The following is a 15159-nucleotide window of genomic DNA, read 5'->3' on the forward strand; positions in this document are numbered from 1 at the left end:
CGCGATGCTGTCTTCCTTCTCTGGAAGCCGAGACCCTGGCAATTGCGGGTCGGAAAAGCCCCCAGGTTTTCTGAATACTTTAAATTTTCCCTTCAGTTATGACCTAGAAGTGACTCAGTACAGAGCTTCTGTGTGCATCAGGCCCACCTTTCCTCCTCTTCAGCACCAGTTCGTGTTACATATTCCAGCTATATTCAGCCATTAAGATCTAGGGATTACACAGTACAGGATAACAAAATGACCTCTTTCCTTAAATTTATTTCCATAATTTATTTGAATTATAATATCTATGATTCTGGTATTAGTTTTTTTATTTCTATTTTTATAGGTGAATCTAAACTTCCCAGAATAGATCAAATCCTCCACTTAAAAGTCCTGGTAGCCCTTTTAGCACTTGGCAATTATAATTTGATCACCATCACATCCACAATACAATCAGGGCCAGAAACACAGTAGTTATTTTAAAAATTGGTTGAATGATTGGGGAAATGAATGAGTATAGAGTTGAGGGCTTTTATGTCTTTGCTTTCTTCGGTGCTGCAAAATTTTGAAACTGAACTTGGGTTTCTTTATTTTTTATTATTCCTGTGGTTGATTGTTCTGATTTTATTGTCTTTCTTTGTTTCAAAACTTTTGTTGTGTTTAGTGTCTACAAGAATATTGTGCCAATATTACAGCTTCCCAAAAATCAAATCCGTTTTTATAAAAGGTATCCTGAGAGCCTTTTAAACCTTGAAAGGATACAAATTAAGGTCACAACATATAGTGAAAGGGTAGACTTTCAAACAGTTAAAAATAACTTACATTTTCCGTCGTGTCATTAATTCCTTCCTCTGCACTCTGAAGTTTGGTTAAAACAGCTGCTCTTTTTAGGTTCAGATATTTAAGTCGATCCATAACTGTCTAAATTTAAAGAACAAGTCTTTTAATACATTGGCATTTGAACATCTCAAATGTCCTGAAAAAGTCATGAGCTCATGAGTAGAATACTTCCTTGTTCTTCCTAGCTTCTGGTAGTTTGCCAGCAATGTTTGGTATTGCTTGGCTTGTAGATGCATCACTCCAATCTCTGCCTCTGTTGTGACATAGCCATTTTCTCCCTGTGTTCATGCGTCTCTTCTCTTATAAGGATGCCAGCCATATTGGATTAGGACCAATCCTAATTCACTATGGCCTCACGTTAACTTGATTACATCTGAAAAGATCTTATGTCCAAATGAAGTCACACTTACAGGTATTGAAGGTTAGCTCCTCAACATATATTTTTGGGGACACAATTCAACCCATGAGAGTCTACCCTTTGGTCCCCAAATATTCATGCCCTTCCCTTGTTAATTCCCTAATTTATGTGAGAATCCTTATCTCATTGGTATTGAGCTTCTCCATGTAACTTGTTCTGGCCAATAGAAAGTGGGCAGAAGTGTAAGGGTGCCATTGCTGGCCGGGGCCTTAATAGGCTTGGGAAGTTTCAACCAGGCCTGTTGGAACTTCTGCCCTTTACCTTGAGGAAAGTGTGTCCCAGGTTGTAAAAAGTAGTCAAGTTCTGGATATATTTTGAAGAAGAAGCCTGCTGTATATGCTGATGGGTTGGATGTGGGATATGAGAAAAAGAGAGGAGCAGCTGGAAGGATGACGTGACATATACTGAGAGGGGAGAACTGTGGGAGGAGTGTATTCGGGGCAGGGTGGTGGTGATGGCGGATCAGGAGTTTTATCTTGCACATTTAATCTGAGATGACAATTATACATCCAATAGGATATATTGGATATATTTAGTAGCAGTTGATTATACAAGTGTGAAATTCAGGGGAAAGGTCTGGTATAGTAATATGAATTTAAGAGTTGCCAGCATTTAGAAGGTATTTAAAGCCATTGGGTTGGATGAAGTCTCCAAAGAAATGAGGGTAGACAGAGAAGAGTGCTCAAGGAATGAGTTCTGGGATCCTCCAACTCTAGAGGTTAGAGATGTAGAGTGTAGAGGTAGAATGAGCTATAGTAGTGTGGGGTCCCAGAAGACAAGGGAAGAAAGGAGCAGGAAGGAAGAAGTGATGAGCTGGGTCAAATATTGCTTCTAGGTGAATTAGATGAAGACCAAATAGTCACTACTGGCTTTGATCAGGAGATCACGGATGATCTTGGCAAGAGCATATTCTAAGTGCGGAGCTTCTCCCTAATTTGGTTGCACCACCAGCATTATTACTTATGTGGCCACCAGCCATATCAAACTAAAAATCTGGGCATTGCTCCTGACTTTTCTCTCTCCCTGTCCTCCTACATTAAGTAGCTCCCAGGTCTGTCTTCTGTCCATTCCCACAGTCATTACCCTAGGTTAGACCACCATCTCTTATCTGATGTGCTGCAAAAGTCAGAACTAGTCTTCCTCCCACCAACCTGCTTCTCCTCAGTTTTTCCTTTGCATTGCAGTCTGAGTGATCTTTCTTAAATGGAAGTAGAAGCATTTTACTCTCTGGCTTAAAACCTTTAACTGGCAGCCCACTCTCTCATGATGAGGTCTAAACTCTTCAACGTGGCTTATGAGGCCTTTCTTGCTGCAACCCCTGCTTATTCCTAGTTTTGGCACTACTCCACTCCTACTCCATCCCCCTAAAAACTCCTCCATCTTCCAGTCCTTCATTCATTTCCTAGAACTCACTAGGCTCTTTTTTTGCCTCTGGGGCTTCACACAGACCCTTCCCTCAGCCTGGAACACTGTCCCACCTTCCTCCCCTCACCAGCCCTCACAGTCTAATTCTTACTCATCCTTAGAGTTTCAATTTAGAAATAATTACAGACACATGGCCTTCCTCACGAGATTAGGTCCTGTCCTTTTGCCATGAGCTCCTATAGTACCTTGTACCTCCCAGATTATAACACAAACTGCCCTTGAAATATTTATTTTCCCCCAACATATTGGATACTGTGTGAGGGGAGGGACTTCTCTGACCCCTTCCCATCTGTATCCCTAGAGCTTATCATAATGCTGCACACCTATTAGGTGTTTAAGAAGAAGGTAATGTATTTTTGTATTATTTTGTATTGGACTGTATATTTTTTGCTTTTATTTTTTTATGTAATGTATATTTTTGTATTTTTATGATGCATATTATTTTGTATTATTTTTGTATTTTGTACTTTTGTGTTTTCTGGTTATTTTAAAACCATGAGTGTGTATAACTTTTAAATCAGAATGCAGATATTTTACAAAAAGGCACAAGCTTATAGATACAGAAAGCAGATTGGTGGCTACCAGAGGTGGGGGGTGGAGGATGGGAGGTAGACAAAATGGTTGAAGGAATTCAAAAATATAAACTTTCAGTTATAAAATAAATAAGCCCTGGGGATGTAGTGTACAGCATGGTGATTATAGTTGATAGTACTATATTGCCTATTTGAAAGTTGCTAAGAGAATACATCTTAAAAGTTCTCATCATAAGAAAAAAAATTCTTTATGTATGGTGTCAGATGTTAGCTAGACTTATTGTGGTGATCATTTCACAGTATCTACAAATATCGAACCATTATGTTGTATACCTGAAACTAATATAATGTTGTATGTCAATTATACCTCAGTTTAAAAAAAAAGAATGAAGATATTTACATTTTGGGGGAAAAAAAAGTACCTTCTCTTCCTTACATTCGAAGTGGGAAGTTATCACATGAAATATATTTAAATGATGTATTTAGTATGGTTACCATAAACAGAAGAATTACTATTATGTTTTCGCCAAAAATCATGCATTAGTCTTTCAAATTCACACATTTAAAAAAACCCCTTTCCCAAACATTTTTTGCTTTTTTTGTGATCATAAACATCTTGAACAAAAATCTTTCTGTATATCTCCATGTATTTCCTTAGAATAAATTACTAGAAATTGGGCCTCTTTGGACAGATGATAGACATAAAAAAAAATCTTTTGGGGCTTCCCTGGTGGCACAGTGGTTGAGAGTCCTCCTGCCAATGCAGGGGACACGGGTTCGTGCCCTGGTCCGGGAAGATCCCACATGCCGCGGAGCGGCTGGGCCTGTGAGCCATGGCCGCTGAGCCTGTGCGTCCGGAGCCTGTGCTCCGCAGCGGGAGAGGCCACAACAGTGAGAGGCCCGCATACCGCAAAAAAAAAAAAAAAAAATCTTTTGGATACATATATGCCGTATTATTTTCCAGGAAGATTGTGCCCTGTATGCTCCTACTGAAACGGTATAAGAGCATTTCACAAACCCTCCCCACAATCCTGGATATTGGATAAATTTGTTAAATCTGCTAAGAAAATGCTGCTTTTTATTCTTTGTGCTGTTTGCATTTCTTTGACTAATAATATGATTATAGAAGTTTAAAAAAATATATTATTAGACATTTCTTGCTAAATTACCTGCGCATGCCCTTTGCCTGTTTTTTCTATCGGGATATTTGCTTTTTTCCTATTGAAATATCAGAAGTTTTAAAATATTTATAAAAGATACTCAGCATTTGTTTATAATAAGTATGGAAACTATTTCCCCTCATTGTCATTTGTTTAATAGTGAAAATAATATTGTATTTTCAAATATGCATATATTCTGTTTAAAAAAAGCTTTATTGAGATATAATTCATATACCATATAATTCATCCATTTAAAGTGTACAATTAAATGGTTTTTAGAATATTCAGAATTGTGCAACCATCACCACAATTAATCCTAGAACATTTTCATCACCCCCAAAATATACCATATACCCATTAGTAGTCACTCCACACTTATCCTGGGATCTCCCACAGTGGTAAACCCACGCCCCCCACCCCCTGCCACTAAGGAACCACTTATCCATTTTTTCTCTTTGTAGATTTGCCTATTTTGGACATTTCATGTAAATGGAATCATATGATATGTGATCTTTTGTAACTTTACTTAGCCTGTGTTCAAGATTCATCCATGTTGTAACATGTGTCAATACTTCATTCCTTTTTATTGCTGAATAATATTCCATCGTATGAGTATACCACATTTTATTTATCCATTCATCAGTTAATGGACGTTTGTGTTGTTTCTACCTTTCAGCTATTGTGAATAGTGCTGCTATGAATATTCATGCACAAATTTTCATTTGAACACCTATTTTCAATTCTTTTGGGTATATACCTAGGACACGAATTGCTGAGTCATGTGGTAACTCCATGTTTAACCTTTTGAGGAACTGCCAAACTGTTTTCCAAAGTGGCCACACCATTTACAATCCTACCAACTATGTACAGGTGTTCCAATTTTTCTACATCCTCACCAACACTTGTTATTTATTGTCTGTTTTGTTTTCTGTTTTTAATTTTAGCCATCTTAGTGGATTTGAAATGGTATCTCATTATAGCTTTGGTTTGCATTTCCCTATGGCTCATGTTAAGCATTGTGTCCTGTGTCTATTGGCTGTTACCTGCTTTTCCTTTTCTTTGAGGCACTTTTGGTCACACAGAGATTTTAAATTCAAATGCAGTTTTGATTTAAATATGGACAGATGAATAAATACCACATCAAAATTTTAAGTGTCAAGATGAATTTTTCAAAAATAAATGGTATTAAAAAAGTAAATCTATTAATGATATTTATTAAAATAAGTATAATCCAGTTGATACTTTTTCGATTTTCCAAACTGTGGCATATTCTTACTGAGCATTGCACTTACCGTGAAGAGCTCCTCTGGGGGCTTATTTCCGTCTAGCTCAATGAGATACTGGGAATCGTGTTCAGCCATTACTTCCTGCAGATGATCAAACACAAGCCTCATCATTCAAGATCATTGGCAAAAGATCAGAATCTTAATATACCATGAAAAATATTTAAAGCTAAATTATTTGCTTTATACTTGACATAATAGATGTTATTTTCAGGAGAGCTTTTACAAAAGCCTAAACTAGTCTTACCTTGAATTTTCCTCTTTCTGTTTTTTCCATTTTTCTCTACAGTGAAGTCTTAGAGTCTTTCCAAGAGAAGTGTTTTGGGGCATCTATCTCTCTGTATGTATTCATAGAATAATTTCTACCAAACTGCTAGCTGAAGAATGGGGTTGGTTCATTTCACTTTTTATTCCCCTGGCTGTGGGTGATGTTCAGTATCCAGATATCCTTCTCTGTAAACTGCCAAACCATAACCTCTGCGCAATTTTCCGTTAGACTCTTTCTTCTGCATAACATTCATGGAGAATCTTTAGCCCTTATTTGCCATATGGTTTGTAAATGTTTTGCCTTTCTATGATTTATCTTTTGACTTTGTTTATGGTATATTTTGCAATATAAAATATTTTTATGATGAAATCTGTTCTCATTGTTTCTGGATTTCCTTCCTTGCTTAAATTAGATTTTCTCTATCTCAAGGATATATTAATATTCTTATAAATTTTCTTCCACTATTTTTTTTACTATTAAAATCTAAAATCCAAGAGATTTTATTTTTTGACATTGGCAATGTTGAACTGTATCTGAGTCTTGTGTTCCCAGAAAGTAGGGATGGTGGGGAGATAAGACCCACCTCCACCTTTCCTCAAAGACTCAGATAAGATCCATCTCCATCTTTTTTCATGATTTCCATAGGACCTGAGGATGGCTCCCTTGTTTACCTGCCTCCATAAAACCCCAGCCCCCTTATTTTTCTTTGAGAAAGTTCTCCTTAATGAACATTCTCTCTGTTGCAATCGTCTGAACAAAATCATCTCCTTAAATGTCCAGTACATTTTGTCTTTCATAATACTGCGCAAGGTCAGGTTCTAAGTATTTCTTTTCTTCTAGACAGAAGGCACATTATGTCTGCATTATTTATTTAACCATAAATAACCATGTTCTGAACAAGGAAGTACATTATGCTTTTCTGCATTTCATATACTTTCCTTAAGCTAGATTCTTAAGAATGGACTTACTAAGTCTAAGGGTAGGAACAATCCTAAGGCTAAAGATTCTACACCAGGTCCGACCGGGAGTCAAGGTGGGATTCGAAGACAGGCGAGAATGAGGACTTAGCCTTGGATTACCCCTGAAGTAGGATATAAGCCAGAAAATGATGCAGGTTACTTTGCTCCCACTTGCTTTCCTCATGTCTTTTGAAGGAACACTGGATTTTGGTGGTATTGGCCTTCCAAGTGAATTGACATCTCAGCCAGGTCAGAGGAGACTGGAATTGCAGGCTCCTACCTTTGAAGGCTCTCCCACCTCCCTCCACACACACCAGCACCTTGGAATTACCTTACAAGGCAAGCTATATACTATTCAGCAAGCATCACCTAGGCCTAACGTCTAGGTTCTTGGCTTTGAAATTCTTCCTCTGCTGGCACCAGGGCACTCGATTCTTTATCTATGCTTTGCTGTAGGGATTAGAATTTTTCCACTTCTGGGCTTTTTTCCGACAAGCTGTCTAAAACCCACCACACTAATTTCTATTCCTTTCAGCAGGGTATGAGAGTGTGTGCTTTACCATATATACTTGGTAGAATTAGTAATTCTTATTCCTTGTTCATCTTTTAAAATTTGATCATGGAAATATCTCTTAATTTAGATTAGCCTTTCTTTATTATCAGTAAAGCTGAACACTTTTCTACAGGCTTGTTACTCTTTTGTCTTTCATTTTTGTGAATTGTCTGCTCATATTTCTTGCCCATTTATCATCGGGAGGGTAAGACCTTACAGGTTTTAGAAAAATCATTTCTATGACCTTTCTTTTCACATTTAAAAAATTGAAGAATAGTTGATTTACAATGTGTTAATTTCTGCTGTACAGCAAAGTGATTCAGTTATACATATATATACATTCTATTTTTAATATTCTTTTCCATTGTGGTTTATCACAGGATATTGGATATAGTTCCCTGTGCTATATAGTAGGACCTTGTTATTTATCCCTTCTATATACACTGGTTTGCATCTGCTAACCCCAAACTCCCACTCCATCCCTCCCCCACCCACCCTCCCTCCCCTTTGTTAACCATGTTTGTTCTCTATGTCTGTGAGTCTATGACCTTTTACTATATCAAAGCTTTAAATCTTTTATCATAGTTGATGTGGATATTTTTCAAGTTTGTTATCTTTTTATTTGAGTGAGGTGTTTTTTAAAAATTTATTTCCAGAAGCTTTACATGTAATGAAATGGAAGCTGTCATTCTTTTTCCTTTGTGAGCTCATCACTTGTTCAGCTGACCATCTGTTAAGCATTTACCACTTGCCAGAATTTGGGCACTGCACTGGGCATTGGTGATGCTAGGATGTGAGACTTGGTCCCTATCCAACCCCCTGCCCATGAATATAGTTTTCTAATCTTCTGAATCTGATATTAATTATGCTTTATTTGATACCCAATGCCAGCCACTTAAGGAATATGTAGAATATTTTTGTTGAAGGAGAAAGAATATTATGGATAGACATGTAAATTACACTTAAGAAGCTATGTTTAAAGGCCGGGAATGGAAGAAGAAGAAGGGAGGAATCAAAGTCATACATAAGAAAACAAAAGTACTGAATCATTATGCTGTACACCTGAAACTAACACAATATTGTAAATCAACTGTATTTCAATAAAAAAAGAAACCAGTTTGGTTCTCATTTTTTGGCGGGGGCGGGGTGGGCAATGGTGATGAAAATGATCCACTCATTTGTCTCTAAAAATATATAAACATTATAAAATAGCATGAAACAAATTCTTTTAGTTTCTCTATCAGATGGGAAGAGGTAATTTGAGGACTGTTTTTTATTTTCTTTGTATTTCCATTGCTTAGCATGGTATCTGGCCAAATACCAGATAATAAATGTTTGTTGAATAAATCTCCAACATAAATTGGGCAGAGTCTGACCTGGATTTTTAACCATTAAAATATGCTTTTCAATAATCATAATTTCAGTAATCATACTTTTAAAATGCTAATTATTTTAATTAAAAATTTCCTATTATAATATATAATGGCCTTATCATGTTTGCAAATAATCATCTTTGAATGGGATAAACAGAGAAACCAGTCTGGGATAGCTCTTCTTTAGACTGCAATTTAACTAAATTAACAATTCCTTTTAGAATAAAAGATACACCTCAACTGTACATTTGTTTTGATAAACCCGTAAATGCTTTCACAAAACAATCTCTTGACATGGACTTTCCAACCTCCAACCATAAACAAATTCCCCTAATGACTTTTGAAAAATGCAATTTTCAGCAACATTCCTGCTTTGTAAGAGTAAAATAATATTGTTCTGTGAAACAGCTTTTGGAATGCAATCTTATTCTGATAGCATTTTACCAAGCTCAAGAGGAGGAGAATCAGGTAGATAATACATGAAGTGAAGAAATGTGAAAGTTATTTCAGGGATAAAACACAAATATCAACATTCCCATTTTCAGCAACATATCTTGTTCTTACTTCTAAAGGGTGAAGAATTATTTCCTTATAAAATTTAACAATGTGTTCGATATTTTCCAAATAATCCTCAGGCCTCTGAACTAGATGTTGAAGAATTTCAGCCACCACCTGCATTTCAGCAATAAATGCCTAAATGGAAAAGATGTTAAATATCTTTATGTTAATCGTTACTTTATTTACAAGTCATATCCCTCCCTCCTTATACCTAGATGCCCTTTTGGGATGAGAAGAAGGGAGAAGGGCAGATTAGAAACAGGATTTCTATTTTAGAGAGATAGAACACCCCTGAAGTTCCTTAATCAGATGGAATAAAGCTTTAAATTCACTTGGATACTTACTAATTTCTTTTTGCTCCCCAATAAGTAGGGAAGAATAAAGGAATAACATCAGATTTTTAGAGACAAAGCAATTAGATTTTTTATGAATACTTGAGCTTGTAGCTCATTCATTCATTGATTAATTCATTTAGTAAAGCTTAAGTGCCTACTCTGTGCCAGACACTGTTCTAGGAGCTTGAGAGATGACAGAGAACAAAACTGGGGAACAGAACAGAACTGAGCCCTGGGGCTCAGAGAGCACATGTCCCAATTGAGGAAGACAGAGTATAAATAAGTAGACAAATAAATACATCACAGGCTAGGCTGTGATTGTAAGAGCTAAGAAGAAAGATGATGCAGAGGAGAGGAGATGGAGAGTGATGGGAGAAGGTGGTCATGAAAGGGTTCGCTGAAGAAGTGACATTTGAGTAGAGCCACACAGATTTCTGGGGAAAGAATATTTCAAGGCAGAGGAAATAGTATGTGTAAAAGTTCTCGGCCCAAGGCCTGGTAGGCATTCAATATCATATTTATTATCTTATTGTCATATTTGTTATCTTAATTACAATGGTATGCTTTATTCAGGCTAAAATGACACACTTTTATTCCTATTTGCTGTGAGGTTTACCTTTTTAAAAAAATCTGGTATATAGATGCTGACTATTATCTAATGCCTTATTTGCACAGGGAAGATTATTTTATATTTTTAAATGGGCTGTCTTATATTAACAGTTTTTTAAAATTGAGATGTAATTGACATATAACGTTACATTAGTTTCAGGTGTACAATATAATGATTCAATACAGTTGATCTTTGGGCAACGTGAATTTGAACTGCATGGGTCCACTTATAGGAGGATATTTTTCAATAGTAAATACCATACTACTACATCATCTGCGGTTGTTAGGATGTAGAGCCGCGGATACGGAGGTTGGATTGTAAAGTTAACTTGGATTTTTAACTGCATGGAGGGTCAGTGCCCCAACCCTGGAGTTGTTCCAGGGTCAACTGTATTTGTACCTATTGTGAGATGATCACAATAAATCTAGTTAACCCCCATCACCATACATAGTTACAGTTTTTTTCTTGTGATGAGAACTCTTAAGATCTACTCTTAAGTGAAAGAGCGAATGTCAAAAATTCATTTAACCTATTAGTGAGGGAACCAGCAGGATGACAAAGCTGAAGTATCTATAATAACTGAAATCAGAGTGCAAAGTTTGCTATCCTACTTAATATCCTACAGGGCAATAAAACTGTAGCTTTTGCGGCTTATCTTTTCCACTAGACAAATGATTTGCGATGTAGCCATCTACAAATTAACATCTGACTTCACAGAGTCTAGGCCCTAATAGAAATAGTATTTATTCATAATAATTTACAAATTATAGAAATTATTTTAAATTATAAAACATTATAAATAAATAAATTTATAATAGAAATCACAGGTATATTTCAGTAGGGCAAGGACTGGCAAACTATGACCTGTCCCACCCCAGTAGGCTAAATCCAACCCGTCACCTATTAACAGATTTCTTTATATCAATTTTCCTCATTAAGTCATGGTAGAAGATTCTTTTGAGGCCCTATTGCATTATGCTTACTAGTACTGAATTTAGGATTGTTGTATCAACATTATATGTGAAATTGGGCTATAGCTTTCTTTTCATGTGCTCTCTTTGTCAGAGTTTGAAATCGGGGTTATACTAACTTCATAAATTGGATTCTGACTGGGCTACCTTCTTCTCCATATTACACTTGTCTTATATGGCTCTAACTCCTCACTCTAGCTTACATAGTGCTTGACACATAGTAGGTGACCAGTAACTCTGTTGCTATGAAATGAAGCAGATTAGCTGTCAGGATATGGAAGGACTTCCATACTGACAAGAAGGATGACCTTAAACTTGATGACCTCTACATTATGATCTAATGGTTCTTGAAAACATGAAATATTTTTGCTATTTCCTCCAGACTAAATGAAAACTTAAAGAAAGTGTAATTTTCTCTAGTAGCTGCTATTTTTTTGATTATTTATACTATCATTTAATTTAATGATAGCAGTTTAAAAGTGTAGTATCTGGTATGGGGATATTACCTCTTCTTCTTCTTGCTCTTCTTCCTCTTCCCTTTCCTCTTCTCCTTTTCCTTCCTTTTGGGCTTCTTTCTTCTTTTTCCTGAGATTCTCAATGACTTCAGGATCCCACTGATCTCTTGTGAATATGTATCCTGTACGACTGTGCTGCCTTTGCCCCGAAATTCTTTGGCATAAATCATAGTCAGGACACTAAGGAACAACATTAGTAATTACATAAAACATTTTGAATATGTCTTTACTTCCTATTCACATACTATGCAGTATCTAAACTCCCAAATTCCTCAAAACCCTGAGCAAATTCAATACTGTAAATGGCATTTTGAATCAGATTTTATCATATACCAAGAGAGGCACAAGATACAACTTTTCTGCTATGACAACGCTTTTCTTTACCCAAAAGTAACACATGTGAGAAAGTATCAGAAGCTTTAAGATTAAAATTAAAAAAAGAGGGTTAGAATAACAGTAGAAAGAGCCAGAGAAATAGAATAGAAAATCAATTTAGTCAGCAAAGGTACACAGGAGGATTCTGTCAGATTAGTTTGAAAAAGCTGAGAATGGATGAAAAAGGGGGAATAGCCACAATCTTATGACAAAAAAAATATGTCTTGTATTTATAGTATTTACTATCATTTACAGCTTTATGGATGAAGTATTTCATAAAATAGCATCAATGAATGGGACCTGAAAGGTCATCTAGTTTAGTCTAACCTTTTCATTTTGTAAATGAGAAAACTGAATCTGGATAGTAGAACAGGACAGAACCAAAGTCTATGAGTAATTTTATCATTTCAAGTGCTTCCACAAGTGTAATATTTTACTCAATTCTTAAACTAACCCTGTAAGAGAAGTAATACAATATGATTAAAGCCATTTTGCAGATCAGAGAAGGACTGCTCTGGCAGGGTAAGGTCACAATGTCATGAGGGGAAACTACAACTTGGGACCAGGCCTTCTGATCTGTAGCCCATGCTCTGTGACACATTATTAATGATAAACTAAGGTTTTGAGCTGTAAATCCTGCTCTGAATATTTTTCATGATAAACTCTGGATGACGTTCTATAGTAGTGGTTCTCAAACATTAGAGTGTAACTGTATACAGAGGATCGTAAAAAAAAGATTTCTGCTTCCCCTGTGATTTATTAAATCTAGAGTGAGGCTCAGACATTTTAGCAAACATTGTCAGTGATTCTGATGCCAACAGTTCATGCATCACACTTTTGAGAAACAAAGGAAGCAAGAAACTTTAGAACTTTTCGTGCTCATTTTCTGATTTCTTCAGACTACTTCTATATGGAGATGGGATGGGTATTTACTGAGGCAAGACTTTTATTTAGGGTTTCTAATTTTTTCACAAAAAAAGATCTCAACCCATTCTGGTAATTAAAAAAAACACATGTATATTTGCCCTCATTCGGCAACCCAGAATACCCACATTGTGGGTCCTTGACAAAGACTATTGTCTCCTGTTTTCACTTATAGGAAGTGATTTATTAATCTTAGGGTGAATCTGAAGGTATGCCTGGGAGCAGTGATCCTCAAACTTCAGCAGCATCCATGTGTACTGGAGGGCTTCTCAACACAGACAGCTGGATGCTACCCCAACAGTTTCTGTAGTTCTGGGGTGCTCCCTGAGAATCTGCATTTCCAACAAGCTTCTTGAGCGCTGCTAATGCTGTTGGCTCTCGGACCAAATTCTGAGAACCACTGCTGTAGCAGATCACTGGCCCTTAATGCGTTTTTTTTGTTTGTTTGTTTTTTTAGTATACAGACCTCTTTAGAATATGATGAAAGCCATAGGCTTTTGCTTCAGAAAAATGTCCATACACATAAAATTTGCATATAGTTTCAGAACGTTCATGGATGCTTAAGGATTCATGGATCCCAGGCTAAAAACTTCTGGTCTAGAAATCCCAGACTCTATTCCCAAATAAGGCCAAACCATCAGAGAAGTGTGTGCTGTACTGAAGTTCTATCTCCCATGAGGCCCTCTGATTATGCCCCAGCTACCTGTGGAAACTGCCATGGACACCCACCATCACACAATATCAATGGGGTTAAGGACTTCATTCTCTACGTTAACAATCCTTATGTTGAGACCCATGTAAGATATATCTCTCATTTTGTTTTTCCTGAGGAATGGCTTGTCTTTTCATGGGCAATGCGGATTTTATATAACTGGTCACATTTCCCCTTCTGCTTTGGTTCATCAAACTTAGAACCAAATTTATGACCCAAATTTAGTGAGCATTTGGAGCCTTATGGCCTGTATATCTCTGTGTTCTTATTCCACCCAGTCTTAATTTCCTATATAATTTCTGTGTTCCATGGCCTAGACTTTATATTTGGTTTCAGTTAATTGTTTGAGATTTTTTTTTCTCACTCATATATTCACATGGATGACATTCTGAAGGTCACACAGGGATTTTGAATGGCCTCCGATCATGACATTGGGCTGGGGCTGCAGATGACCCCAACACCCATCACTGAATGCCACCTGTCTCTCACAGCTAGCCCAAACACACCACTGAGTCCCTGCACCTGAGCTGAGGACCATTTAATTTATTTTGAGTTGTCAAACCCTTTGGGGAATCAGGCAGGGTATTGTTATAAATGGTTATCATTCATGTTCATATAAACAAGTGGTCCTCACCTCACTGCATTCTTACCACAACCCTATGAAGGAGCTATCTTTGTATCATCTTTGTGAAGAGGAAATTGAGGCTCCTAAATGTGATTTACCATGTTCTACAGTTGGTAAAGGAGAGAAATGGGAACAGGACCAACCCATCAGTGTTCTTTAACATTCGTACATCCAAATAATTTGTTCATTCTTTCATTTTATTTAACTGGCAAACGTATTAGGTACCACTTATTGTGCTAGTTGAGGTTTACAGGAGTGAGACATGGTTCCTGCCTCCAAGTAAGGCAGAGTCTAGAAGAAAATGGACAATTACAATACAGTGAGGTAATATGATAGAAAAGAGCAACATGAATGGTCATCAGAGAAGTATTTAACTTTCCTGTAATGAAGCAGCTGTGGGGGAGAGAGAGAGGGAGAGAGAGGGAGAGAGAATGAGAATTAGTTAATGTTTGTGTTGGTGCGGAGGGGTTGGTTGTTGGGGAAAGTTCTGCAGAGATGATGCCTGAACTGGCATTCAAAGGATAACTGTGATGAAGCCTGGTGAAGAGGCAAGGAGGTGTTTCCCGTGGATGGAGCTACAGGTGCAAAAGCACAGAGGTATGACAAAGTATAATTCAGACCCTATAACTGACGCATAAATTATTATTTTCCTAACTCCTTAAAACAATTAAGAACATTCCTTGAATTTAACTATCAAAAAGAATGGTTATATATACCATACTAGAAACACAACTAATATT

The 15159-nt window shown here is 36.8% G+C and overlaps 1 protein-coding gene across 1 annotated transcript in view; it reads right to left on the reverse strand.

The window, feature by feature from the left end:
* Positions 1-15159, reverse strand: part of AK9 (adenylate kinase 9) — a 116062-nt gene that overhangs the window by 84741 nt on the left and 16162 nt on the right. Inside the window, exons 7-10 of the mRNA XM_024755840.1 lie at positions 11775-11963; positions 9359-9487; positions 5647-5725; positions 805-899 (exon numbers count right to left, since the gene is read on the reverse strand). Coding sequence (XP_024611608.1) covers positions 805-899; positions 5647-5725; positions 9359-9487; positions 11775-11963 — 492 coding nt within the window. The remainder of the gene's footprint in view (positions 1-804; positions 900-5646; positions 5726-9358; positions 9488-11774; positions 11964-15159) is intronic.

Source organism: Neophocaena asiaeorientalis, unplaced genomic scaffold (assembly GCF_003031525.2).
Source record: "Neophocaena asiaeorientalis asiaeorientalis breed wild unplaced genomic scaffold, Neophocaena_asiaeorientalis_V1.1 scaffold105, whole genome shotgun sequence".
Classification (NCBI taxonomy): domain Eukaryota; kingdom Metazoa; phylum Chordata; class Mammalia; order Artiodactyla; family Phocoenidae; genus Neophocaena; species Neophocaena asiaeorientalis.